This window comes from Anser anser (genome assembly GCF_964211835.1).
Source record: "Anser anser genome assembly, chromosome: 32".
NCBI lineage: Eukaryota > Metazoa > Chordata > Aves > Anseriformes > Anatidae > Anser > Anser anser.
The window spans coordinates 248,243-276,189 of NC_139753.1; the positions used below are offsets into that span (position 1 = coordinate 248,243).

Here is a 27,947-nt window from a genome sequence, read left to right on the forward strand (position 1 = left end):
AGCAGTGCTCCTGCTTCCCTTTGCATGAGAACATTGCCAAGCTGCCAGACAGCTAACACTGAGCAAGGGAAGAAAGGTGAAAGACAGGTGTAAAATTGTTGAGATGAGAATTACTGATGCGGAAGCTGAAAAATTATAGCAGAATTGGTTCAACATGCACATATCTGCAGCAGGGCTGTGGCAAGGTGAAGACAGTGGTGTAACTATCTCGGTAGCTCAATAACTCACTTTCAAATATGTTCTTCAGAGGTGTTTAAAGGAATTATATTTCAGGAGGGTTTGGTCCTGTATTACACTATGCACAGTTCTTGTTCTGTCCATATTCGTTGATGCTTTATCTGTATTGCTAACTTTAATGCCTTCTTAAAATACCATAGCTGACTAAGAGTTAAGTGGCATACTCCACTACTCCACTAATCTGAGACTTGTTAAGTCCCAGCAAGAGAATATGTCCTCAGGGACCTTTGCATGTTTTAATTATGCCTTATAAAGGCTGACATTGAATTGAGATCATAGGAGAGACAATAAAAAGTTGTTCCTGTGCCTTGAAATCTTCCTGCTCTTTCCCCACACTCATATTTGGTGGTGAAGCTGTCTCTGATAAGGTCATAAATATATTAGTTAATAGTAATCCTACATTTAATCTGATGTCTTCCTTCCATCCTGCATCCCAGATACGAGCCTAATAATAATAATAATAATAATAATAAACTACAAAGATATTATTAAGGTTATTATTACTTATGCCTTTGCTTCCCACGTTTTAAGCCAAATTTGAGGTGGCTGCTGGAGCTTGGCTTCAACTACCTTTCTTGTGATGAGGCCACCCTGACCTTTCACTGAAATACTTTTTGTTTGCATGAATTCAGCCTCTTTGTGGTGTTTGCTGATTTAATGCACAGATTTAGGGTCACACAGTGGCAGGGATGTTTGTCAGTAGGACGATATGGCATGCAGGCCCCACCATATCTGCTTGCTAAGCTCACATGAGTGTCAGAGGGCTCTGCAAGAACCTCAGCATCTGCAGCAGGGAGAGACTGGAAATACCTGAAGGACAATCCCACTTATATGCAACCTGTCCACAGGAATTGTGGTGAGCCAGCAATGGAATTTGTATGGCGTGTTTGTCCCACATCTCCAATATAGTTTTCCTCTGTGAGATCAGGCTCTAGCAAACCCAGAATGAGCAATTTCTGTTTCAGCAGCAGTGTCCTTAGCTGCCTGCCAGCAAACTGGTACCAGCAATGCTGAAGAATGCAGCGCTAAAGTTTGGAGTTGCCTGCATTGGCTCTAGGGTTTCTGAATGTTCAGGTCACCATGAACAATGCCACAAATAGTCATCTATGGGGGTCAACCTAGGAGGTGCTTCTCAGTCTTAAAGGGTTTAGAGGAGAAGTAAGGGAGATATTGAGCAGCCTTGACAGCACCCCTAGGTGGAGGGGAAAGGGAGCCCAGACATCAGCACAAGCAGAAGAGATCATAGACCTACAAGTACATCAGGAGAGAGCAGGTGTCAGAGAAACTCCTTACAGATTCCACAAAATAAAAGTTTGTATAGAGGATAGCTCAGACAATAAAATTCAGTGGTGTAATATCACCCCAGTTTCAAGTGTCTAGGTTTTTATAAGAAAGAGATGTACTTTCTTTTGACTATGAAGGTTGTATAAAAGAGAGACATGGTTAGAAAAACCTCTTGCAGTTACAAAGCTACAAAAAAACTGACTACACTGCAAAATACAAATACCCACTGGTATGACTGTGTGCTGTTAGAATATCCGTTCCACTTTCCCAGCCAAAAAAGGAAATTTCAAACACAGAAGACTTCTCCAAGCACAGCATGCACTATCAGGTCCAGAGCCAAGGGTGCTTTACAAGAGTTTAGGAAAAGGTGTTCAGACAAGACATAGCACCTCTGTTGATCCAGCCTAATAGAGACTAAACCAGGTGATGGGTTTTAATGAAGCAAGACGAGTTGTACACTATTTCATGGGGATTTAGAAGTATAGCCTAGTCTTTGCACAGGGAAAACATTATATTACAGGACAGGAACTCCCTAAGAATCATTGAATGGTTGGGTTTTTGAAGGGACATTAGGGATCATCTAGTTCCATGGGCAGAGACACCTTCCACTAGACCAGGCTGCTTAAAGCCCCATCCAACCTGGCCAAGAGCTTTGCAAGTAGTCAGACTTTTATAGACATCTTATGTCAAACCCCACAGAAAGATTTTGGGGAATCAAGGAAGGAGGTCCTTCTTTGTGGAACTTGGCTTAGAGATGGTTCTATTATTTATGTATCCCCAAGCCTCCACAGAGGCTATGAGGAAACCCATCTCTTCACAGCTGCCAAAGTACAGCCTGTAAAAAAAACACAGCTTTGTTTCCTGGGACATCCAGCTAGAGGCAGCAGGGCACGGCTCCAAGCTTGACAAGATACTGCCTGGTCTATTCAGTCCCAGTCTTTGTCTTCATTTGATGTTCATTTTATTGTGGTTGGGGCACATTGCTGTCATCACCTTGCTCTGCTTCCCTGCTTCTGGTGTTGTGGGACTATTCCCTGTGGGTGAGGTGCACCAGCACCTGTGTGGAGCCTGCCCTCAACTCCTGGATTTTCTTCATTTAGAGAATGACTCTGTTCTTATATACTACAATCAAATGGCTTTACTTGTATGCTGTGTTCCAAATGTTTGCATGCCTTGTTTAAACACTTGCATTCAAGCCAACTGTGTCTCATCCAACATCTAGCACGATGCTCCTTCCCATCCTGTTAATACTGCAAACAGATCAGTGCTGCAGCACTTTGAACAGATTATGTCGTATGCTTCTGAGAAGAGTTTAGGAAAGAACAATGCAACAGACTCCCCTCCTTCAAATATGGGGAGGGGAGGTAAGACCAGTCTGCATACTTCCAAAACCAGAGGGAGATATAGGAACAAGGGAACGCAGAGCTGCTGCACTACTTGGCCGAAGGCCTATTGTTTCAGTAAGTGAGGACAAGGAAGATATATAAGGTTATATTAAAGGTCAAAAGGAATAGGACTGAAGGGTAAACAAGGAACTACAAAACCAATTGAAGTTGAAGCAAATAGTAAATAGAAGGCTCAGAACACAAGCTGAAGGAACAATGGCTACTTGAAAAAAGACAACTTGATTGAAAATGTGAAGTAATAAGGTAGAGCAGGGAGTCTAATGGGCACCTCTGACAAAAATCTGCACATGAGGACTTTGTGGCTCCCTTCAGAGACACAGAAGGCATTGCTGATAGTTGGTCTGCAGCAGAAAAGGCTTGTTCATCGTTGTTTTGATATCTCATTGGATCTCCTCTCTTGGCTCATGGTCTCTTCAATATTGTCCCTTTCTCTCTTGCAGCCCACTCTGTTCCAAGCCTTCCTTCAAGTAGCAAGCTCATCTGTTCAATTTTCTTTGTGGCATGTGATTCAGTAAGGTCCACCTCTTAACAATTTTCTGTGCATATATGCTTCCTTTTCCATTTAGGAGTCTTTCATACTCCCATATGCTGAGAGGGGAAAAATACGGAACCAACACTGGACTAAATAAATTGAACCTCCTGACTATCTGCATGAATCAAAGAGTTTCTGCATTCAGTCTTGGTCTGTGCCATGGTTTAGCTCAAAGGATCTACCAAGATAGAAAAGGACCTAGAATGCATGTTCAATAAGATGAGGTTGAAAGAGCTGTGTGTTTCTTCTGAAGAAGAGAAAGCAAATGTTGATGAAATAGCAGCTTATAATCACCTGCAAGTCAGCAGCAAAGAACGGAGTCAGAAGGTTTTTGACAAGGACAGGAAATATAACAAGGAGCAACAACAAATTGCAGCTTGGGAGGTTGGAATTTAAGAAAAAAAATGCTGAATGGTGGTTCAGTCCTCAGGCTGTTGCCAGAGAGACTGTGGAGTTTTTCAAGATGTAGCTGGACAAAGCTGCAGTGAATTTGACCTAGAGGAAGCAGTAGTAGTGCTTTGATCAGTGTTTTGACTAGAAATCAGCAAAAGCACTTTCTCAACAACACCTCTGTGACTCATAAGCTATTAAACCAGAACCAAAATTAAGCATCCTGTAGCCTTTAGCTGTGCTATTTGAACTCAAAATGCCCATGTTTGTCTTATCTATGAGGCAGCCCCTGCAGCTTCCACTGCTTCTCATGCCTCCAGGTGAGCAGAAATCCCTGCCCAAAACTTCATCCATGATCTATGTCCAAGAAAATAGCTGGGCTGTGACATCAAAAATATCATCAAGGTGAATCAAAAAAGGAAGAAAAAAATCTATAACAACAACAACAACAAAGTTTAGCCCTGCAGGCCTCAGAGATCGCTCTTCTAAAGAGTTGCACCAATGAAAAACACTTGTTTAAAGAAAAATTGTTTCCTGAACAATCATGAACTGCAGGCTAGCTGGAAGTTTGTTGTTTTTTGTGGTTTTTTTTTGTTTGTTTGTTTGTTTTGTTCTGTTTTGTTTTGTTTTCTGAAAACAAAGTTTATTTTAATCACCAGTAGTACAACTGAGTGCTATTTCAGCTGATGTTAAGCAAACTCTTTGCAAGCCATATCTCCTCTGCAGGCCATGTTTATTTTGTGCACCCTAATTTACTCTCGTATGTGTGCATGCAACGTCCCTTTCATGGGACAGTATCTCATATTGAACTCTTTGATCCTGAAGTTCTTATTATTGCAATTGGTTTACAGTGACTTCATCAGCGCAGCCCCATCCAATTCCCAAGTGACTCCTCCTCACCCCCACTACCTGGAGAGTTTCATTGTCCCCCAGCTCAAGCAAGAGTTAATCCACAACATCACTGAGGTAGGAACAAGCCTGTTGTTCCTCATCTAGACCAACCCCCTTCTCAAGCACAGTCAGCTAGAGCAGCTGTCAAAAGCTGTGTCAAGTCGGTTTTGGAGATATCCAGGGATGGACACTTTACAACACCTGTGAACAGCCTGCTCCTGTATTTGGCCACCCTCACAGTAAAAAAGTGTCTTCTTGTTTTCCATATGCTCCCCATTCCGAGACAGCATGTAAGAACTGATCAAATAGGCAGACCCAGACATTATTCCAGACATCATTCCTGCCTTTTCCAAGAAGGGCACTGCCTATTCACAGCCTTGTCCTGCTAGGAGAATGATACTTTTAGAGAAGTAGCAGAAACAGTTTGATTTTTGCTAAAACAACAGAGGACAAAAGATTACTTTCTAGCATGGGCTATTTTTCCTGATTACCTTGACAAACAGAAGAGCATGGGAGGAGGGAAACAGTAATAGGGAGATGCAGGGAAGCAGAGGGAGGTGGCCAGAGCTCTGGTGGGTGAAGAGGGAGAGGCCAATTAAGGGGAGGAGTCAGAGTAAGGAATATTTGTCATCTACCTCAACTCTTGGTCCTTACTGTCTTCTCTCCTTCCTGCCCAGCCAGTCACTGACTCTGAGCTCTTTGTCTCTCCTAAAAGGGGCGTTGTTCCAGCTCTACCTTGTCCAGGCCTTCAAGGACTGGATTGTACAAGGTCTTTGCTGCTACCATGGGACCACCAGGAAATCTTTTCCCATCCCAGGATTCCCACAGCAGGGGTCTGTCTGCCTTTGGTGGAAAGAGGATGGAAACTGTGCTTTTCCTCCTGGCATGGCTTTGGGGTAAGTTTCCTCCTTTGCTCCTGGAGAATCAAATAATTTTCTTCAGACAGGATCTTCTGTGAAGCTATTTTAGTCGCGATTGCAATGGCGGGCGTCCTGTCAATCAGGAGCGCATTTTAGTAAACAAATCATAACCTTTTATTCCCTATTACCCGACGCCTGATCACCTCCCCTGTTTCCTCACTGGCTGAGTACTACAGGTTCACAAGCTACTTGACGCTCCTCTATACCATATATGTACAATTTTTCTTTTTTTCAACCCTTTAATTTCTCCTTTCTTATGTTTTGAGAACTTGTGATCTTTGTTTTACTGTTCTCACGCTGCTCATCCTGTTTTTCTCAAGCTTCTACCTTATTTTGAACAGTGAGGCCTTCTACTGTCCACTTATCTACTCAGCATTTCTCCTTATTATGACTACACAACTGCCTTGGAATACAGAAAAGTAATTCTCTACTGCAAAAACACAACTTTGTTTCTCACACCTACAAGAGCAAGATGTTAACATTCTCCACTGTCAGCCAAAACCTGGTTCATGCCTATTTCCCATCTTGTCTTCTTTTGTGATTCAGGTGTTGCTAACTCAGCTCCAATCAGACTCGTGAATGGCCCCAACCGCTGCACGGGGCGGCTTGAGGTGCTTTGGAACCAGCAGTGGGGAACGGTGTGTGATGACAGATGGGATCTATCCGATGCCATGGTTGTATGCAGGCAGTTGGAGTGTGGGGAAGCACTGTCAGCTCCTGGCTTGGCTCAGTTTGGCCAAGGAACTGGTCGTATCTGGCTGGATGACATGAATTGCAATGGTACAGAAGTTGACCTTTCTGCATGCAGGACCAGACCCTGGGGAGAGCACAACTGCAATCACGGAGAAGACGCAGGCGTTGTGTGCTCAGGTAACTTCTGTTTACACCACTCCTCATGAGGCACCAAGATGCTGTGCTGTGTAGAGGGTTGTTTTTAAGCCTGTTTGCAAGATTTTATTTCTCAGTCAGTGCCACCCTTAGGACTCAGATTGGAGATGGGTTCTTCAGAACTGTCCTGTACTATGCCAAGGACAAGCTCAGTTCTGTTGTCAGTTAAATAGTGTGTATGACAGAGCAGTGATTTGTTCTGTCTGTGCTGTTCTGTTTTTTACTCCATCCCCATACAGTTAATGGGCAAAAAACCTGAAAGGAACACCGCCTGGATGCATATGCTTTCCATGCATGCATGGCTTAAATATGACTTAGAAGTTGAGCATTCCTATTTTTGTATTTGTATTTTTTTTGTTCCATTTGTGCTTTGTGACAATACTCCTGGTGGATGCATTTATTCTCCAGACTGGCACTGTGATGAGAGATGACCAATATTGGGTCATTTGTCTATGAGCCAGTTCTGACCTGGATGTCATGGTGTTGATGAACGCTGAGCTCCTGGAACTGGGTGGGAAAGGCTTGCGGGTGTTTCTTACCCTTCTACATCACAGTTAACTGGGGACTAAAGCATAATCAAGTGGCCCATAGGTCCCAGGCAGTAGAGAGAGTGCTGGGAGGTGAATGGGCTGCCCATTGCCCCTTTTCATGGCAGTATTTCCCAAAGACTCTGCTCCACTCAGCACTGAGCAATAAACAAGGTTTCCAAGTGCACATCCACCTAGTTGGATCTGGAATAGGATTCAACTCCATATTAAGACCTAGACTTACCTATGTCTAAATACAGGTGTCACAGTTTGGGCTGGGTGTCTTTCTGTTAGGAGCAGTGTAGTCCATTCCCCACACAGTTGCCACACAGCTCGAAATGCCCTGGGGCATCTGACATCACTGCATGGGACTAGCAGATGAGACACATTCCCTAAGGTAGACCCAACAGGATACCAGCTGGACTCTGAGGGAGGAATATGTGCAGCATTGCGAACACTGTTGATCACCTTTTTGGGCAATTGAATCAAACCTCAATATTTGGTGAGCTGAGACACCATCAACTAACTAGAATTTCAATATTCATCTCACATGGAGATACCAACATATATATAAGACATGAGTGTTCGGATATTCCAGTTGCCACCTTGGAACAGTTTCACAACGTCAGTTGAAGTCCTGCTTCATAAGAAAATCCAAATCCTTTCTATTTATCTCTCTAATTAGGAAATCTGAAACCACTGAGAAAAGTTCAGAAGTTTATCCTCATCAACCTTTTCAAGCCCTGGACAGTACTAGTGGAGAACTTTCCTTCAGTCTCTAGGGGATCTTTCCACGTGCAATCCCTGATCCTGTTAGATTGTTGTTGTTAGTGATGGTTGATCGATTGTTTTTTTGTTTGTTTGTTTTTGTTTTTGTTATTTTTTAATGCAGGACTTAATAAAACAGTTCCACTACGATTAGTGAATGGTACAAGTCACTGTTCTGGGAGAGTGGAGGTCTTTTATGGCCATCAATGGGGAACTGTCTGTGATGACAACTGGGATATAGTTGATGCTGAAGTTGTATGCCGGCAGCTGGGCTGTGGGACAGCCCTATCTGCTCCTTCCTCGGCTTATTTTGGGAGAGGCTCTGAACCCATTTGGCTTGATGAGGTTATCTGCAGAGGAACTGAAGCTGCCCTGTCTGAATGCAGTGCAAAGCCTTGGGGAGTCCATGACTGTGTGCACGGAGAAGATGCTGGTGTTGTGTGCTCAGGTAATTCTCACACAAGTGGGTTTACTGGGGTGTGGAGATATGCTAGAGATGTTACAGGGGATCCTTTTCCCTTTAGAGTAGAGCTGACCCAAACACCCAGGAGAACTGTAAGGTAAAAAAATATTTATACTAAAATGGTCTTGCCTCTTCTCTCTAATTGTCCACCGCATAAGCCATGGGTAAAACCAGTGTTGCTGCAGGAATTATTTATAGGCTCCCCATGTGATAGCATATGGCCAGCGTATGACTTGGTAGCGAATCTTTTCTCACTGCAGAAAGCAGTGGCTTCAATCACCCCTTCATCTCACCCATGTCATTAGACTTACTAACTTCCTAACTTCCCCCAAAGCTGTTGAATTAAGCAAGGTTTTTCCCATGGCACATTTTGTCCCTCCAAATGTATTAATATCAGGTCTTCAAATGCAACCAGAAACCCAAGGTTCCACCTTCAAGTCTCCCTTCATGATTCCCAGATTCACTCAATCCTTTCCAATTCACCAGCTGTCTAGTAAAGCAGAGGCAGCATATGCCACAGCTGGTTTACCCTTTGGCATTTGCTGGTGGGCCAGTTATTACAAATATGCTGATTGCTTAGACAACACTGGAAGGAGAAGATTTGATCCTCAACTGCCTTTCCTATAAGGAGGCACTAATTAGAGTATCTCCTTTCTAGCCACATACAGTTTTGTAAAGTTTGTAAGAACTCTAAACATTGAGAAATCCACATTTTCTTCATTGACCTGTGTATAACAAGGGTATTAACATGAGACTGAGGGGCAGTTGGAGAGAGAGGCAGTATGAGAGTGATTCTGGAGCCTCTAGTTATCTAGGTTCTTTAACACACATTATGGTATCTTGGACATCTACAAGGGGCTGGCAAACATGCTACAAGACATACAGCAGAGCTAAGTCCCCTTGTAATGGCAGATAGAGGCTAGAGCATCTTAAATAGCACTGGACATCGACATTTAAACAAGACTGGGGATTGCCTTCTGGCACCCCAAGTATATTTTAGTTTATGAAATACATTGAATCATAGAATATCCTGAGTTGGAAAGGATCCACAAGAATCATCAAGTCCAGCTCCTGGCTCCACACAGGACCACCCAAAATAAGACATATGTGTGAGAGCCTTGTCCAAATGTTTCTTAAGTCTGGCAGGCTTGGTGCCATGACCAGTTCCCTGGGGATCATCTTCCAGTGCCCAAACACACTCTCAGTGAAGAAACTTTTCCAATCTGATTAATACTTCCCCTGCCATAGCTTCATGCTCTTCCATTGGATCCTATCACTGGTAATCAGACAGAAGAGATGAGCTCTCCAACTTGTCAAGACTTCTCTGCAAGACCTCTCCACCCTTGAGGGAGTCAACAGCTCCTCCTAATTCAGTATCATCTGCAAACTTAGTTTGCATTTGAGTCCTGGATCCCGAATATCTATAAACTATTGGAGAGAACTGGCCCCCAAATGGATGCCTTTGGAACCCCACTGGTGGCACTGCTGAACAGACAATGCTGTGATGGTGGAGGAATAGTTTGTGTTGCTTCTTTATGTAATATTTTCCCGTGTCAAAAATCTACAAAATGCAAAGCCATAAGTGAGAGTCACTATATTCATTGACAAGTGGGAGACAGATAAAACAAAATCTGCATATTTCTCTTTTTTTTTTTTTTTTTTTCTTGTAGGCTTTGCAAAACCTGCCCCGCTCCGATTAGTGGATGGCTTGACCCCCTGCTCTGGGAGAATTGAGGTGTTTTATGGCCAACGTTGGGGAACAGTGTGTGATGATGACTGGGACTTGATTGATGCAGAAGTTGTGTGCAGGCAGCTAGGCTGTGGGAAGGCCTTGTCAGCTCCCCGGGGGGCTTACTTTGGACAAGGATCTGACCCCATCTGGCTTGATGATGTCAACTGCACGGGGACAGAAGCTGCTCTCTCCGAATGCATGGCCACTCCCTGGGGAATCCATAACTGTGGGCATGGAGAAGATGCTGGCGTGGTTTGTGCAGGTACCCTTAATTCACCTTAAATCATGGGGGAAGTTATCTGTGAGTGACCCTGGGGTCCAGGTCCTTCACCGCAAATAGGTATTCCAAAGAAATAAATAATAAACAAATAATAAATAAATAATAAATAAAGAGTGGTATCTGCCCATGCCACAGAGCCGCAATCCAGGCAGCACAGAAGCAGTATGAACCAAAACATAGAATCACAGAATCATCTAGGTTGGAAGATCCAAGATCACCTAGACCAACCTCTGACCTAACACTAACACTAACAAGTCCTCAATCCACATTACTGAAAGCCCAAAAAATTGATGCCTTTACTATTTCTCAATACAGGATTTGCTGAGCTGTTTCCAGTCCGGCTGGTGAATGGTTCAAATTCCTGCTCTGGGAGAGTCGAGGTGTTTCATGAGCAGCAGTGGGGGACCGTCTGCGATGACAGCTGGGATTTGGCAGATGCTCAAGTGGTGTGCAGGCAGCTGGGCTGTGGAGGAGCGATCTCGGCCCCTGGCTCTGCTCGGTTTGGGCAAGGAACTGGCCAAATTTGGCTGGATGATGTGAACTGTGCAGGAGCTGAAACTGTCCTCACAGAGTGCCGGGCCAAGCCTTGGGGAGACCACAACTGTAACCACAAAGAAGATGCTGCTGTGGAGTGTTCAGGTACTGCTAACATATGCCATGACATGCGGAGTACAATGGAGGGAATGCATTTGTGAGAAGGGTGCTGGTGGCTCTAGAGTCCCCTCAGGGCCAGGAGAGTGTGCGCTGATCATGCATCTGTGGGCTGAGATATAAGGAGAGTGATACATGGATGCTAAGGTTGTTTTTCTTTCTGCACTGATCCCACTGCTCAGGATAATCCCTGGGGGATGTGAGCCATGGAGGAGGCCTAGGGCACTGTGTCACCCGTTGTGCCCAGAACCTGGAGCCATGCTCCAGGGAGCAGTTTGGAGCTCTCACGGGGACTAGAGTGCTATGGAATTTGACAGTGAGTCCTGATGGCTGGATTTATAGAGGCTCACAAGTAGGAACCCTGCAGTCCCAAAGGCACAGTTTCCCCCTGCACTCTGGGCCTGTCAATACTCCCCAACCCCATTTTGATGCCCTGCTGTGGGGGAAGAAATCTGGGTGCTCAGCTCTGAACACTCTACAGATAAAATATTCATTGCTAAAGTACCAGCCAAGGGTGTGGGAGCAAATTCTGAGGCCATCCATTGCAGCTTTACACACCAGGGGGTCAAGTGCTGTTGGCTACTGGACCATTGTGATGGTGTTTTGTTTTGGCCCCTCCACAGCACACTGAGGTATGCAATGCTCCTGAACATTTTGCAATTGTGTTTTGGTCCAGGTGTTGCAGAAGCAGCTCCCATCCGGCTTGTGAACGGTCCCAGTCATTGTGCTGGTAGAGTTGAGGTGTTTCATGACCAACAGTGGGGAACCGTGTGTGATGATGGCTGGGACAAAGCTGACGCCAGCGTCGTGTGCAGGCAGCTGGGCTGTGGGGCAGCACTGTCAGCCCCTGGCTCAGCTCGCTTTGGAGAAGGCTCTGACCCCATCTGGCTGGATGACGTGAATTGTATAGGAACCGAGGCTGCCCTCTCTGAATGCCAGTTCCAGCCTTGGGGATCCCATAACTGCAGACACGGAGAAGACGCTGGTGTGGTATGCTCAGGTAACCCCTGCCTGTGTCTCTGTCTGCATGATAGGGAAGGTTTTCTGTACCAACCTGCCTGAAGGCTCTGTCTTGATGATGCGCCCTCAGTTCCTGAATGTGTTGTGAGCTCTCTGTCATCATACTGGAGACGTGTTACAAATTCCTTTTTTTGGCATGCGTGTAGGTGTCCTTGTACACACAAGTTCTGTGTTTCCTTTGGCTTAGAAGAACAGAATAGAGCAGAGCAGAGCAGAGCAGAGCAGAGCAGAGCAGAGCAGAGCAGAGCAGAGCAGAATAGAATAGAATAGAATAGAATAGAATAGAATAGAATAGAATAGAATAGAATAGAATAGAATAGAATAGAATAGAATAGAATAGAAAGAATAGATCAGTTGGAAAGGACCTACAAAGATCATATAGTCCAACTCCCTGACCACTTCAGGGCTAACCAGAAGTTAGAGCATATAATTGAGGGCATTATCCAAATGACTCTTGAACACTGACAGGCATGGGGAATCAGCTACCTCACCAGGAAGCCCGTTCCAGTATTGACCAAATTCATAGTGAAGAAATCTTTCCTAATGCCCAGTCTGAACCTCCCCTGGTGCAGCTTTGTGCCATTCACATGCATCCTGTTATTGGCTACCAGGGAGAAGAGGCCAGCAGCTCCCTTTGTGCTTCCCCTCCTCAGGAAGTTACAGAGAGTAATGAGGTCACATCTTAGCCTCCTTTTCTCCAAAATAAGTGCCCTCGGTCTCTCCTCACAGGACATGCCATCCAGCCCTTTTATCAGATTGGTTGCCTTCCTCTGCATGCTTTCAAGGATTTAACTTCTTTTTTATACTGTGGAGACCAAAACTGCACATAATATTCAAGGTGAGGCCACACCAACACTAAATATAGCAAGAGAACCACCGCTTTTTACCAGCTGGCTGTGCTGCTTTTAATTCATCCCAAAATGTGCTTTGCCCTCTTGGCTGCCAAGGCACACAGCTGACTCGTGCCCTTGAGCATGCTGTCAACCAGCATCCCCAGGTCCCTTTCTGCTGAGCTGATCTCCAGCCTGTGCCTGGCTGGCATTGCTCCGTTGCAGGTGCAGAACCCAGTATCTTCCTCTGTTGAACTTCATGCTGTTACTAATTGCTCAATGCTCCAATCCATCTAGATCCCTCTGCAAGGCCTTTCATCCCCCTAGGGAATCAACAGCACCTCCCGGTTCAGTGTCATCCTAAACTTGCTGAGGATGAGCTCCACTCATGGATCCAGATCATGGATAAAAATGTTGAACAGGACTGGCCCTAGAATGAGCCCTGGGGAACAGTGCCGGGGATAGTCTGCCAGGCAGATGTAGCCCCATTCACTACAACCTTTAGAGCTCTACCATCGAGTCAGTTCATCACACGGCGTAGCGTGAACCTGTTCATCTCACAGTTGGACAATTCGTCCAGAAGGATGCTGTGAGGAGCAGTATCATAGACCGCAATGAAATCTAAAAAGACTGCATCCACTGCCTTCCTTTCATCCACCAAGCAGGCGGCTTTGTCAGAGAAGGAGATCAATTTACTAAAGCAGGACTTTCTCTTGATGAACTCATGTTGACTCTGCCTGATGATAGCTTTGTTCCTTAATGTCCTTTGTTCCTTAATGTCATTCGATATCCCCCAGGACATTCTTCTGCATAACTTTTCCAGGACTGAGGTCAAACTAACAGGTCTGTAGTTTCCTGGGTCTTCTCTCATGCCCTTGTTATGGCTGGGTGTAACATTGCCTAGCTTCCAGTCAGCAGGGACGTCTCCACACTCTTAAGACCTTTATTAAATTATTCTGACTTATACTATAGTATATCTAAATTATATTCTGCAGAATATGGTACACAGACAATTGTCCACTTAGTTTTGAACTGGGGAAGATATCCCAGCTTCAGGCAACTGGATAACTGTATCCTGGATGTCACAAGATACTCACTGTGATTATGTATTCTATCTTACTTTTAATCAAGCTAATGGCAGCTCTGTAATGTATATTCCTGCCCTTGCTATTTTCTTCAGATATACCAAGAGTAGCTCCACTCCGATTAATGGATGGGCCAAATCATTGCAGTGGGAGAGTTGAAGTTTTTTATGGCCAGCAGTGGGGAACCGTGTGTGGTGACAGCTGGGATATAAGAGATGCAGAAGTCGTTTGCCAGCAGCTGGGCTGTGGGAAAGCGCTATCCACTCCAGCTTCTGCTTATTTTGGAGAAGGGTCTGGCCCTATCTGGTTGGATGATGTGAATTGCACAGGAACTGAAACTGCCCTTTCCAAATGTGAGACCAGTCTATGGGGAGCCCATAACTGTAGTCACGGAGAAGATGCTGGTGTTGTGTGCTTGGGTAAGTCTCTTCTGTTTCACTTTTTGATTGACATTTATGGTATGTGGAGGGATGCTTGAAATGCCATAAGGTGCTCTCTTCCCATCCTACAAATCTCAAAACACAGTACTATACAGAAAAAGTGCTTCAAGCAGGGATGTTTGTAAATCCATTCGTGTTCCCCTCTCCTTCCCATTCAAAATCTAACCATAACACTGTGGTGCTGCAGTCCAGCCTGCCACTTGCTGTGCTCAAGAATTTAAATCTGGGACTCTTTCCCACATGAGCTACTGGTAAACTTGATGGCATTGCAGGACTGGTGTGATTCATCCTAGTACAGAAACAGCACACTGTCACTTGGGTTCTTCTGTTGTTGTCAGTGACAACCCCAATGAACATATCACACTTGAAAAATCAAGATACACGCTGTTTTCTTTCTTTCCTCTTCAAGACAAGAACATGAAAAAGTGTTGCAGGAACTGGTTAATATACCTTCCCTTCTCCTTTCCTTGCTAGAACCATCTTCAAGAGACCTGCTTTCCCCAATGTTTTTCCAACGTCTTCTCTGAAACCTTTACAGCTGACACAATTTCCTCAAAATTGTTGCACTGCACTTCTTTGCCACTAGAAGGAAACTCTGACCTGACTGCCTTCACCTGGAATTTATTGTACAGTCTCTTATCTCTTTGTAGTGTGGATTGCTATTTATTCTTTGCATCTACCTTTTGTTAAGTGTGTTACATCCCCTCTCAGTTTTCTCAGCCTCTTCATATCCCCATCTTGAGACATGTTTTTAAGCTTCCTCGCATTCCCCTCATTCTTCTCTGGTTTCTCCTTAGCTACTAGGCATATTTCTTCTAATCTGTTACCAAGCTAAGGCTTTGGAAGGCCTGAGTAGCTCTGAAGGCTTGATTTGGATATCTTGTAGTTAGCACTGCCTTTTATAGCTATGTCTTTCTTCGAAAAGCACAACACTTTAGAGTGCCACTCTTAATCCTTTTTATCTCTTTGTGAAGAATTGCCATGTAATAAATTCCTCTTCGTCCTATGTACAATCATGTTACCTCCCCAAAGTGGTACACTTTTGAATTGCCCTTACTGGAGATAACCTGTTTCTCTCTGGCTACTTGCCAACAACTTGAAAATACCCTGTGGATTCACTGATTAAACACAGATGCCTGTGTCTGAATTAAATGTACTGTTGTCCCTTTGCAGCCAGCAAAGACTAAGACAACACAGTCTGTGGCAGGATTTGGCCCCAGATGCATTTGGGATGCAGACACCCAAAGCAGTTTAAAGAAACTGCAACCCAACAGAGCTTATTTTCTTTCTGTGACTGCAAAGGGTCCTCAGGGGAGTTGTAAAAGTGGGGTTCAGTTGCCAATACATACCTGTCTTGTGTCATCTGAGGTATCCTGTGATATCCCACCCAGTCTCTAATTGCAGATCCAGAAGGGCACAAATTACTCTTGATCCTCTATCAAGTCTGCCAGCCCCACTGGGATGTCTGGGATTCCCTGGGCATCTCAAATAGCACTAGGTACCAATAATCAGGAAAGCAAATCAGCTTCTTGAAGCTTAATCCAGCTGAGGTGAATCGTACCCCAGTGTTCCCACCATGTTCCCTAAAGAGCTCACTCTGGCAAATGTCCCTGCCCTTGAGTCATGGAGTTACTTGGATTTGCTGTCTGGGCATGGACAACTTTCTAATCAAAGATAGGGAGAAAAGGGTTTCAAGCACCTCAGATTTGGGGGTTTGAGTACATCTCTTTTCCTTTGTTTCAGGCAGCACTTTTCCTTGACCTTTGGGGCAAGCAGGGAAAGCAATCACATTGAACCTCCTTCTTTTCTCCATGGTACTTGCCTCTGGAATTCAGACTAAGCCAATGAGTGCATGCAATGCTTGTTGATGTGGCAAGCAGGAAAGTCTTTGCCAGAATAACTTAACTTGTCTTACCTTTGTGGCTCAGGTGTTCCAGAACCAGTCCCAGTCCGGCTGGTGAATGGTTCGAACTTCTGCTCTGGGAGAGTCGAGGTGTTTCATGAGCAGCAGTGGGGGACCGTCTGCGATGACAGCTGGGATTTGGCAGATGCTCAAGTGGTGTGCAGGCAGCTGGGCTGTGGGGCAGCGATCTCAGCCCCTGGCTCTGCTCGGTTTGGGCAAGGAACTGGCCAAATTTGGCTGGACGATGTGAACTGTGCAGGAGCCGAAACTGCCCTCTCTGATTGCAAGGCACGGTCCTGGGGAGACCACAACTGTAACCACAAAGAAGATGCCGGTGTGTTCTGCTCAGGTACTGCTAATTCATACCATGTAACATGGAGTACAATGGAAGCTCTTTCAGGGAGAGGTACCTGTGGCCCTGGGGGACATGTTTACTAATGTTTCTCTTGGTTGGGTTACAAGAGGATTGAATTCAGTGCTATTTTAGATTACTTAGGGGATTCAAGACACCTGCACATTGCGGGAGGATATGACATAGTATTTGAAGAAGCCCAGTGTTCCTACGGAGCTGCAGCTGGAATTCAGATGACATTGATTGGCTACCAAAATGGATATTTTCTGGTTGCTGAAATCACATCGGAAGTGTGGGCCAAGTGGGGAGAGGGTATCCCAACATGCTGCAGAGTGTAGTCAGCCGGTGATGTGCAGAACCGTTGTGTTGAGTAATGAGGTAAATGGCACTCTTTAAGTCATGACTGCACAACATCATGACAGAGACCCATAGCACAGTCACTGGGGCATGTGGGAAGCAGAAACAGATGACACAGACTACCCTGGCCATCCTAGACCCTAGATCCCTAGAAAAGGGGAATGTTGTGTAACCAATGATAACACTGGCAGCATCTGCTGCTTTCCCTGGGGCCCTAAAGCAAGAGCTCAGCTCTTGGTGCTCTGTCCAGTAGCAATCTTCTACAGGTACAAATGAGCTCTGAGGCACTATCAGAGCAAATCTTTCAACAACTTTTTTTGGCACAAGACCCCTGTGAGGAAAGATGTTTTCCCTCTTCCACAGAGCGCTGAGGCATACAGTGCACCCTGAACTTTTTCTGTGATTGCTCTGTGTTTTGGTCCAGGTGTTGCAGAAGCAGCTCCCATCCGGCTTGTGAATGGTCCCAGTCGTTGTGCTGGTAGAGTTGAGGTGTTTCATGACCAACAGTGGGGAACCGTGTGTGATGATGGCTGGGACACAGCTGATGCCAGCGTCGTGTGCAGGCAGCTGGGCTGTGGGGCAGCACTGTCAGCCCCTGGCTCAGCTCGCTTTGGAGAAGGCTCTGACCCCATCTGGCTGGATGACGTGAATTGTATAGGAACCGAGGCTGCCCTCTCTGAATGCCAGTTCCAGCCTTGGGGATCCCATAACTGCAGACACGGAGAAGACGCTGGTGTGGTATGCTCAGGTAACTCCTGTCTCAGTCTCAATGGTGTCCACAAACATGGAAATAAGATTTTCACCTTCAGTAAAAGGACTTTTCTGAGCTCAAGATGCTCATATTATATAAAGCATATTGCTCTTTATACAGAGCAGGTATGGTGCCCTGTGTCACACAGTGATTCAAATAAACTATCTGAAACATGCCTGCTCAGAAGGGATGAATTAGCATTTCTTACTGGCTGGGAGACTGAAATACCACTCTCAGTCCTTACCAAGACATTTTAGCAAGTCTGCAGGCAGAGGAAACAGAGAGGGAACATGGATAGGACCTGAGGGAATGGCTTGAAGCTATGACAGCGGCAGTTCAGGCTGGATATCAGGAAAAGGTTCTTCACTGAGAGGGTGGTCGGGCACTGGAATAGGCTCCCCAGGGAACTGATCATGACACTAAGCCTGCCAGTTTTTTGTTCAAGAAGCATTTGAATAATGCTCTCAGACACATGGTCTGAATTTTTGGGTGATCCTTTGGGGATCCAGGAGCTGGACTCAATGATCCTTGTGGGTTCCTTCCAACTCAGGATATTCAATGATTCTATGACAGTATGGAGGTAACCCTGGGAGGAGCTCTGTCCACCCAGGAGGTCCTCTTTATCCATGGGACAGCCTGGTTGGCACTAGGACACCACAACGTGCCTACTGTCAGTAGGGTTTAGGTGCAGGGCGTTTATGTGTGCATTTATCTTTTCGGGTTGCTTTATCTGCAGGGATTGCAGAAACAGCTCCTCTCCGGCTGGTGAACGGCCCGACTCGTTGTGCTGGGAGAGTTGAGGTGCTTCAGAGCCAGCAGTGGGGAACAGTGTGCGATGACAACTGGGACCTGAGTGATGCTGCAGTGGTGTGCCAGCAGCTGGGCTGCGGGACGGCCATGTCAGCCCCAGGATCCGCTTATTTTGGGCAAGGTTATGGCCGTATCTGGCTGGATGATGTGAAATGCTCCGGCAGAGAATCAGCCCTCTCCAAGTGCGTGGCAAGGCCTTGGGGAGTCCATAACTGCAACCATGGGGAAGATGCAGGCGTCATATGTTCAGGTAACCTTCATCCATGTCCCATCCTGCTAGACATTAGTAGCTATTAAACCTCTAAGCTGGGTTTTGGCACTGGTGGCCCTTCATCCCTTCTCAGTCTCAGACAGGTGCCACTTGTCTCACTTTCATCATCTCTTTCCATGTCTCAGACAAGAGCCATGGGGTAAGGGGAGGTGGAGGTGTGAAGTTGGAGCTTGGTATTTTGAGGGATGATTCCCATCTCTCCACATAGCAGCTCATTTTTCCTATTTGCATCTTTGAAATATCACTAGAATATTATGTGTATACTACTAACTCTCAGCGGCCTTGCAGGATAAAGCAAGCTACTTTTACAGATCTGGATTGCATTCATTTCCTTCCAGGTGGGATCTAAACCTCACAGATCTTCCAGAGTGGAGAAGACAGACAATAGTGCCAGCTGACATGTGTACGACGTTTATTCAACCCAAACCAAAGTGATCCTTGAAGGCCAAAGAGCATGCAGTACAGAAGCAAATCCCTAATGCTCAGATCTATCACACTGAAATGCGAACATAAAAACAATGTGCCCAAATCGGGGGCGTGCTTGCCCCAGGAATCTTCAGCTAATGAAGAGAGATAGGCACTCGCATGGGGCAAGTCAGCCCAGCTGTCTCCTGAGCCACTTCAGAAGCTTTTTCCTCCCCTGGCTGTAGAAGGAGCCTTGGGTGATTTTGTGTCTGATTTGGGTACCTCTGTGGATGTCTGCAGATGGTTGGAGTGGACACGGTCCCACTGACCACAATTCCTTATCTTGGCCACAAGATCATTTTCCAGGCATATTCTCTCAGGGGGGAGGTATTATCTGGAGAACACGAGTGGGCATTTGAAGTCAGCTTGAATCCCTGCAACATCTCACATTATCATGCCCTCTGTGCCCAAGAGATCATACAGTTCCCATGCCAGTTCAACTTCTCCTGCTGATAATGCCTCTAATCCATGAAAGCTTTCTTGTGCTGATTGTAGAATACATTATATAAACACCCAGCTTTTGCTGTATTGGCTCGAACAGCTTGAGGTTCCCTTGGGTAGCCATCACCCACCCCCAGAAGATGTTTAGCTACTGTCATGAAATCCTCATGCAACCTTCCCTCTGATAAGTAAAACAGATTGTACCTTGTGGCCCCTCTCTGAGGCATTTCCACCAAGCCTTGAACCACTTCTGTGCTGCTTCTCACTTTTCATCTAAAAAAAATATATATGTATATGTAGGCATGTGACCTGAACTTCATGTTTCTGAGAGTCTGTCTGATGCTCTGTGTCACAGTGAGATGGCCACCAGCTTCACCTCATTTCTGCTCTCCTTGGAGCCACACCGAACCAGGCACTTCCCAAAAAGCAGGTGATCCAAGCTCCTTTAGACTTGCTTGGGGAGGAGATGAACTGTTCCGTGAGGAGGAGGGGGGAATGGAGACGGTGTTGTGTTGTAACCTGGCTCAGCATCACGCAACCGTTCACTCACTCCCCCACAGTGGGATGAGGGAGAGAATTGAAAAAGGTAAAAGTACAAGAACTCATGGGTTGAGATAAGTATAGTTTAATAAAAAGGAGCTTTCTTTTTTTTCCAACCAACTTTTCCCAGTTTTATTGCGGAACGTGATGTCATATCGTACAGAATATCCCTCTGGCCAGGTGGGGTTCTGTTCCCTCACAGCTCTTTGTGCACCCCCAGCCTCTTCACCAGCAGGGCACCACAAGAAGCTGAAAAGTCCTTGACTGTGCAACCACTGCTCAGCAACAGCTAAAACATTGGTGTGTTAGCAACATTATTTTCATCTTAAATCCAAAACACAACACCATACCAGCCACTATGAAGGAAATTAACACTATCCCAAACAAAACTGGGATATATAGTCCTCTCTCCCACCCATACAAACAGCTTGAGTTGGCTGACCAACTTGGAGACACCCAATGTCAATACTGAGATGAAGACCTTAGTGCTTTGCTTTGCTGGGACAAAGCATTCACGTTGTACTGATGGGCACAAAGCATATTGCTTTTTGGAAAGCAACAAATCAGACACACACATACACAGTAATATGTTAGAGCCTGAGTCTTGATTGGACATCCCCAGAATGTGCTAGCTTTGGCCTTTAGGAAGAGTGAGAGAGGAAAAATGGTGAGTCCTCCTCTACGGGGTCAGTTCCCTTGGTCCCCTCTGAGGAGGGGTGGACAAACCTACAAAACTAAACTTGTGCTGTTCAATGTCCAATACCCTTTCCAAGGCTTTTATGGTTGTCCTTCTTACCAGTCTGAATCCCAGTGAAAACAAATGCTTCTCAGCAGAGATCTTACAAATACTTCCATAAACTTGGTATAAATATTCATCATGTAGGACAAACAGCTTCTTGACAGATATATGCTCAGGCAGCAGAGGTCCATAAGCAATTTATGAGACAGACAGAATATCAGTTTTAGGGGAAATTTATTGATACTTTTTGATGTTTGCTTTTCAGTGGGAAAACGTGTTGAGATGTGTTTTCTATCAATGTAGTTATAAACAAACTTGTAAATCATTCAACGGATGAGATAACGGTTTTGCCAAACCCTGAATTCTGTTAAGGCACACTGATGGTTCTTTAGCATCCCTACCATTCCCCTTCTCAGCTGAATCCTACTGGCCCTTCTCCTGTGGCAAGGTGAGCACGGTCTGGTGGGGCCAGCACGGCACTCACGATGTTTCCATCTCCTCCAGATTCTTGTTAACTGCAGAGAAAGGGAACAGGTAAAATGAAATCTGCTCTCAGGAATTCTTCTGCACCAGAATTTACACCCAGAAGTGACATGGATTCTGCTCTAGAAGAAGGTCTGCATGTTAGGTTATACTGATATATTTGGGTCTATTGGTGAAGAATACTGTGGACACCAGAGCGTTGGACAGGCCCCTCTGGAAGCCAGGATATGGCTGCATGAAGACCAGACTCTCACCCTGATGCAAAATGCACTGCTTGATCCAGAGGACTGCAGCATGTAGTCCTGATAGAACAACTTTGTGCAGCCCCCAGGTGAAAGCCTGCAGGTCTGCCAAGACCCTACAGCCCTTTTCCTCCATAACAAAACCAACCAAAGACACTCAAGGATTCCTTCCTTCACCTATGCAGGGCCTGTCCAAGCTTCTCTCCCAGGAAACAGAGCATGAGAAGTAAGGAGTTAAGCTCACAGAGGATTCAGAGAGTTAAACTTAGATATTTCTTGATTATAGATGGTAGAGAGGTGTCTCTCCCTAGACATGGTTCCAGCTGTTCTCCTCCTGCCTTCCACAGATGTTTGTCATTGCTTCCTATTCCAAAAACTGTTCTACCTACCCTTTTGCTGCCCATTAGGAACCTTGCCCTGTAGAAAACTCCCTTGCAAGCATCTCTCCATCAGAACCCATCCCGTAGTCAGACTGTCGCTGGTGTGTTTGTCTGTGCCCTGCTGATGGCATCTAACCCACCACATCCACCCTTAGGGCTTCCTGCTTCACTCATTTCCCTGCCTCCAACAGCATCTTCCTGAGAGCAAGAGCCTTCCTGCCTTGTGATTTCCCTTTTGTCCCATCCAGTCCAGCCTGCTGGCTTTGCCGCAACTGCTTCACCCTGTCCCCGCATCAATTCAGGTGCCACAGCAGGGGGTGGCTTACCTGCACAGACAACATCAGCATCCTCTCCATGATAGCAGTTGTGTTCACCCCATGGCCTGGCCTGACAGTCAAAGATGCTTTCTTCTGTCCCCGTGCAGTTCACATCGTCCAGCCAGATGACGTCCGGCCCTCGGCCGTAGCGGGCACCTCCCAGGGCTGACAGTGGTGACCCGCAGCCCACCTGCTTGCACACCACCTTGGCATCCTCCATGTCCCAGTGGTCGTCACACACGCTGCCCCACCGATTCTCATGGAGTACCTCAACTCTTCCAGCACACTTGTTTGGGCCATCCACGAGCCGGATTGGCCCTGTCTCAGGAACATCTACCTCTGCACAAATGCCAAAAAAAAAAAAATAATAATGTTAAGGGAGCATCCTATGTGCCCCATCACCTGGGGAAAGCATGCCTGCTCAACAGGGGCTCAGGTGCCCCTGAGCACAATGAAGATATGCCATCAGCTTCCTCCTAATGACACCTGGGCTTTTCTGGGGTGAGAAGGAAGGAAAGAAAAAAAAAAAAGAAGAAAACAAAAGGCAACCAACAAAAAGAGAAAACAGCTTGTAGGAAAAGGGCAAGATGAAGTTTTCCTGGTCTTTATGGACAGCTTCAGGCTCTACTGGGTACCTGGTTCAAGGAGTCTGTTGATCATAACCACCCTGCAGGACGGAGGTGGGACAAGGGACCACAGTGTAGGAGAGAATTTAATGCTACCCTGGCACAGCTACATCCATGTGTCACCACTGGGTCAACCCTGCTCTGCATCACAGGGCTGGCACCCAGTGGTAGGATGAGTTCCTCAGCTGTGTCCCTCTGTTTCCGCTAGAAAACGTACACAGAGCTGCACTGCCCCTTTCACAGGGGCTCGGGATGATACCTGATTCAGGTTTGTGTATGGTGGGATCTGCTCATCCTACTGCCCAGCACGCGCAGGGGTGGGCTCAGAGGTGGTTACCTGAGCACACCACGCTGGCATCTTCCACGTGGTTGCAGATGTTCTCTCCCCATGGCTTGTATTCACATTCAGTGAGGGACCCTTCTGTTCCTGTGCAGTTCACATCACTCAGCCATATCTGGCCCTTCCCTTCTCCGTATTTTGACTCTGGGAGGGCTGATAGCGCCGTCCCACAGCCCAGCTGCTTGCACACAACCTTCGCTTCCCTTAAATCCCAGCCGTCGTCACACACGGTCCCCCAGACATCATTGTGAAGAACCTCGACTCTCCCAGTGCAGCGGTTTGGGCCATCCACCAGGCGGACTGAGGTGGAGATGGTAATCCCTGATTCTGCAGAGACATCCAGAGACAGCATGCTCAGGAAGGCAGAAGGCTGTGCACTTTTACCTTGGTAGCCCCCCCCGACCCCTCCTGCATAACCTCTCCCTCCCATGCTCATGGACATGGTCCGTGGTCTTGTTCATGGTCTTAACCTCAAGCCTGAACTGGAGAAAAATGACCACAGGACACCCCAGTGAGCAGACAGGACAAAACCTTGCAGACTAAAGCCCTCTTCTGTGGTGTGAGGACCCCAAGTCCTTAGTGAGTGCTTTGTGTTAATTCCTTGTTCCTGTCCATGATTGTACCCGCAGTTATTGTGAGTGCACCCCAACACATAGCTGACAAAAGGGGGAGGATGCAAGGATTACCTGAACAGATTGCACTGGCATCTTCCCCGTGGTAACAGTTGTGATCCCCCCATGGCCTCGCCTGACATTCAGAGAGATCAGCTTCTACCCCCGTGCAGTTCACATCGTCCAGCCAGATGGTGTCAAAGCCTCGTCCAAATTTGGCTCCAATGGGGGCCAGCACCGCGTCCCCACAACCCAGCTGTTTGCACACAACTTGGGCATCTTTTATGTCCCAGTCATCGTGGCACACGCTGCCCCACTGCTCTTCATGAAGCACCTCAACTCTCCCAGCACATCGGTCTGGGCCTCCCACCAGACGAACAGGTCCTGGCTCAGGTATGTCAGTTCCTAAAAATCAACAGAAAAAAAAAAAAAAAAAAACAGAGAGAAGTTTTAGAGAAGTGTCTGTGTCCTTGATCACCTGGAGAAAACAGAATCTCCCATGATACACCAAAATGCCCTACTCATCCCTAACACCTATCAACAGCTCCCTTCCTACCTTCTGGCTTAGGAAGAAAGGTTGATGGAAGGAAAAAAAAAAAAAAAGAAAGAAATAAAAGACAGCATGGAAGGTGTTAGGAGAGGGAGCAGACTGTCTGTGTTTAATCCCAGCTCTGCTGGACTTGTGATGCAGCTTCTCTGGGTCAAAGTGGATAGGAAGATGGAGCTCAACAAAGTCACTCTGCATCCCTAACCTCCTAGTTGGACGAGTTGGAAATTGCACCATAGCTTACAAGAGGCAGAAGGGACAACGTGGCACAAAGTAGAAGACATCTGGAATTTACCTGAGCACTCCACGCTGGCATCTTCCACATGGTTGCAGGCGTTCTCTCCCCATGGTTTTGCCTTGCATTCGGTGAGGGACCCTTCCGTCCCTTTGCAGTTCATGTCACTCAGCCAGATCTGGCCCTTCCCTTCTCCGTATTTTGACTCGTGGGGGGCTGACAGCGCTGTTCCGCAGCCCAGATGCCTGCACACCACCCTGGCCTCTCGTAAATCCCAGCCATCATCACACACAGTCCCCCAGGTATCCTTGTGAAGCACCTCGACTCTCCCAGAGCACCGGTTTGGGCCATCCGCCAGACGGATCTCGAGTTTGGTTGTGTCTGCATCTTCAGGGAAGAACAAACACCCCAGGGTGAGGATAGGGAATGAGAAAGAGCCTCCTCCCCAGGAGGCTGTCCTTATTGCCAGACCAGGAGGAACAAAAGCCCGGTGTATCCTAGCATCCGAGATCTTTGGTGTCTGGGAACCTGGTTTCCAGTTGGGAATGGCCAAATGCTGCAGGTGCCTTTGTGACCAAAAGTCCATTTTGAGAAACAAACTGCAGGGTTCATTTTTCAACCATAACGGGAAAAGTGTAGCCACCCCAAAACTACCCCAGCATTCTTTTTCTGTCTGAGTCTGCCCATGGTTAAGGCCAATGTCTCCCAACAACCACTGCTGCAAGGCACTGGGATAGTAGAAGGGAAGAGAGAATTGAGAAGTTTTCAATCCTTTCAAAGAAAGGATTGTCTCAGTGACTCAGTCCTGGTCCAGTTATTAAACTCACAAGGCCACAAAATCTGTCTCAAAACCCATCCCCAGTTACCAGTCCTCTAGTCGCAATACCTGCCACCCCTATACCAAGAACTGAATATCTCTAGACACCATCACCCCTTTGCATGGATCTGGGGAACTCCAGTGGGAATAATTCAGTGACTGGAAAGTACCAGGGTCTGAAATCTGAAACACCTTCATATTGGCTCATAGAGGTCAAGGGGACACCAGGCATTCACGTGATTGAGATCAGACTCTGGTATTTACGACCCATGATCCACTCTACTACAAATACTGACCTGCCAGCAGGACTCCTGTGAGGGAAGCTGAAATAGAAGAAAGAAATACGGGATGTTAGTCTGAATCAGCTCTGCAAAGTGCAGAGATTCAGGACAGCAAAACACCAGGCAGGAGGCAAGACCCTGTGAGCTCTGCTAAAGCCCATCATTGTTCTCATCTTCCCAAATCCTGCTGTCAACGGGTTTTGCCCATCTTAGTGCATGTGACATTTGTGACAGAGTTCAGATAAGGAGAGAAAATGTGGAGAGAAAAAAAAAAATATATGTGTGTGTGTGTGTACTGGGAAAAAATTATTTGGGCAGATAATGTGAAAATATCATAAGAGATCAGTTGAGACTCATCTTGTCCATACTCAGTGATCTGAAATTCTTTGTGCAGACTGATTAAATTACCTAGGCTCCTGTAATAGTCAGCAGAAAGACCTGAGTTGTGGCTGAAGCACAGACAGCCCATCCTAAGCCTGGTGTCCAGAGCAGTGGGTCGAACCGCATCTGGATGTGTTTGTCTCTCCCTAGAGGCTCTGGATGTGACATGCAGATCTTAGCAACAGCTGGGCGAGAGGTGCACATCTGGATGAAACTGCTGAAAATCTGATAAGCTGCAAGTGCCGCAGCATTGTTTCCTTTTTTTTTGTCAGGACCAGACCCAATGAAGAGGCATTGCTGCTTCTGAACTTCAGGCAGACACTGGACGAAACTAACTCCAGGGCTACTGCCAGGCCTGTAGGCATTAATGGTAGGAATGAAATGCAATGGGGACAGTTATGGGCCAAATAATAGGGCTGTGCAAAAAAGCGTCTTCAAGGTGGAAATCTGTGATGAGTGGTATTGCTGCCCAGAGGCTTCCTCTGGGGATTAATTAGAGGCTGAGGCAAAGTTGGGAAGGGAAAGCTTGCCAGGATCTGTTTGTCCTGGAAACTCAGGAGAAGACTTTGTACTCACTGTAGAAGGTCAGAAGCAAACAAGAGCTCAACACAAACAACAGTTTATGCTCCTACATGTAACAGTCTGGCAAGGTCCCAAGCACTGGCCAACAACTTCAGGCAAGGGCAGACTTGCTGACACCAGAAACGGCATTAGGGCTATTGCCCGGGTAGGTGTCTTTACCACTCACTTCCTTTTTAGCTACTTTTAAAATTCATAATTACCTCCTTCTCTCTGTAAATTCCAGTTACGTTCAGACAGCTTCTCATCTGCAGTGCCTACCCACGTACTGCAACCACAGAGCATCCGCTGCCCACCGCCACCAGGTCTGGTCCCGTCCCTGACACATGGAAACCCACAAAGCCTGGGGACCCACAGGGGACAAACAAGGGCACCCCCTTTGTGCAGTGCTGTCTTATCTCATAAGGGTTGGGATTCAGTTCCTGAACCAGACACTTCTTAAGGTGTCCAGGTATTGGTGTTAGATGGGGCATCATCCGCCTGTGGCTGTCTGGGATGCCAGAGGGGATCCGAGTCACCAACTGCAGCCCTGGTAGTCTAGAGAGGGATTCAGCTCGCTGCAAAGCAGACACCACCAATTGCATTTCACTTCCCTGCAATGTCACATCTGCTTTGTGCTATGGGCTACGGAAGAAGCAACGATGGAAGGGAAGGACTGTTGGTAAAGTTATGCCAAGCCGAAAGCGAAGAGAAAAGAATCCCACCTCACTTACCCCAGAGGCATGCCAGGAGGACAAACCTCATGTCGGCAGCAGGGAGCAACGTGTGCTCTGTCTCCACGGGAGAGGAGGGCAGGGAAGAGGCAGGACATGCACCCAAGGGACAGGGTATTTGAGAAGTCCCCATGGCCCTGGCTCCTCCCCTCCATCCCAAAACCTCCCTCTGTGCCCCATGGCAGGTGTTCAGCAAAGTGCGAGAAGCCAAGGGGCTCTGCTGGGAAGTGACCCTTGTGCCATAAGTGTCACGTAAGCCGTAAGCCATAGGATTGTGAAACTGGGCTGTTTCAGGAATTTGTTGAGCAAAAAAAAAAAAAAGTCCTTTCAGTTCAGATCATTCTGGACCGTTTTTTGCAAGGATGGGGGCACCTGGTGTTTTGCAACTCACCTTCCAGGACTGGCTTCAGGCAGGAATAGGG

The 27,947-nt window shown here is 46.6% G+C and overlaps 2 protein-coding genes across 2 annotated transcripts; one reads left to right on the forward strand and one right to left on the reverse strand.

The window, feature by feature from the left end:
• Positions 1-5,264: 5,264 nt before the first annotated feature.
• LOC310888257 (scavenger receptor cysteine-rich domain-containing protein DMBT1-like) lies at positions 5,265-21,497 on the forward strand. The gene is made up of 11 exons (XM_083814834.1): positions 5,265-5,636; positions 6,207-6,530; positions 7,968-8,291; positions 9,977-10,300; positions 10,634-10,957; positions 11,646-11,969; positions 14,000-14,323; positions 16,273-16,596; positions 17,381-17,704; positions 18,444-18,767; positions 19,127-21,497. The coding sequence occupies exons 1-11, from the start codon at positions 5,525-5,527 to the stop codon at positions 19,135-19,137; spliced, it is 3,039 nt and encodes a 1,012-aa protein (XP_083670960.1). The 5' UTR covers positions 5,265-5,524; the 3' UTR covers positions 19,138-21,497.
• LOC310888261 (soluble scavenger receptor cysteine-rich domain-containing protein SSC5D-like) lies at positions 21,191-27,698 on the reverse strand. The gene is made up of 7 exons (XM_083814844.1): positions 27,526-27,698; positions 25,868-25,894; positions 24,815-25,141; positions 24,048-24,377; positions 23,359-23,688; positions 22,405-22,734; positions 21,191-21,488 (listed from the first exon to the last, which is right to left on the reverse strand). The coding sequence occupies exons 1-7, from the start codon at positions 27,656-27,658 to the stop codon at positions 21,454-21,456; spliced, it is 1,512 nt and encodes a 503-aa protein (XP_083670970.1). The 5' UTR covers positions 27,659-27,698; the 3' UTR covers positions 21,191-21,453.
• Between the last annotated feature and the right edge of the window lie 249 nt (positions 27,699-27,947).

Bases quoted from the DNA above. Each gene is read 5' to 3' on its own strand.
- LOC310888257 (XM_083814834.1), top strand. From the start codon at position 5,525: ATGGGACCACCAGGAAATCTTTTCCCATCCCAGGATTCCCACAGCAGG. The intron at 8,292-9,976 runs GTAATTCTCACA...TTTTTCTTGTAG, and splicing joins TGCTGGTGTTGTGTGCTCAG to GCTTTGCAAAACCTGCCCCG. The intron at 16,597-17,380 runs GTACTGCTAATT...GTTTTGGTCCAG, and splicing joins TGCCGGTGTGTTCTGCTCAG to GTGTTGCAGAAGCAGCTCCC.
- LOC310888261 (XM_083814844.1), bottom strand. From the start codon at position 27,658: ATGGGGACTTCTCAAATACCCTGTCCCTTGGGTGCATGTCCTGCCTCT. The intron at 23,689-24,047 runs GTAATCCTTGCA...ATGTCTCTGCAG, and splicing joins TGCCAGTGCAATCTGTTCAG to AATCAGGGATTACCATCTCC. The intron at 22,735-23,358 runs GTAACCACCTCT...GCATTTGTGCAG, and splicing joins TGCCAGCGTGGTGTGCTCAG to AGGTAGATGTTCCTGAGACA.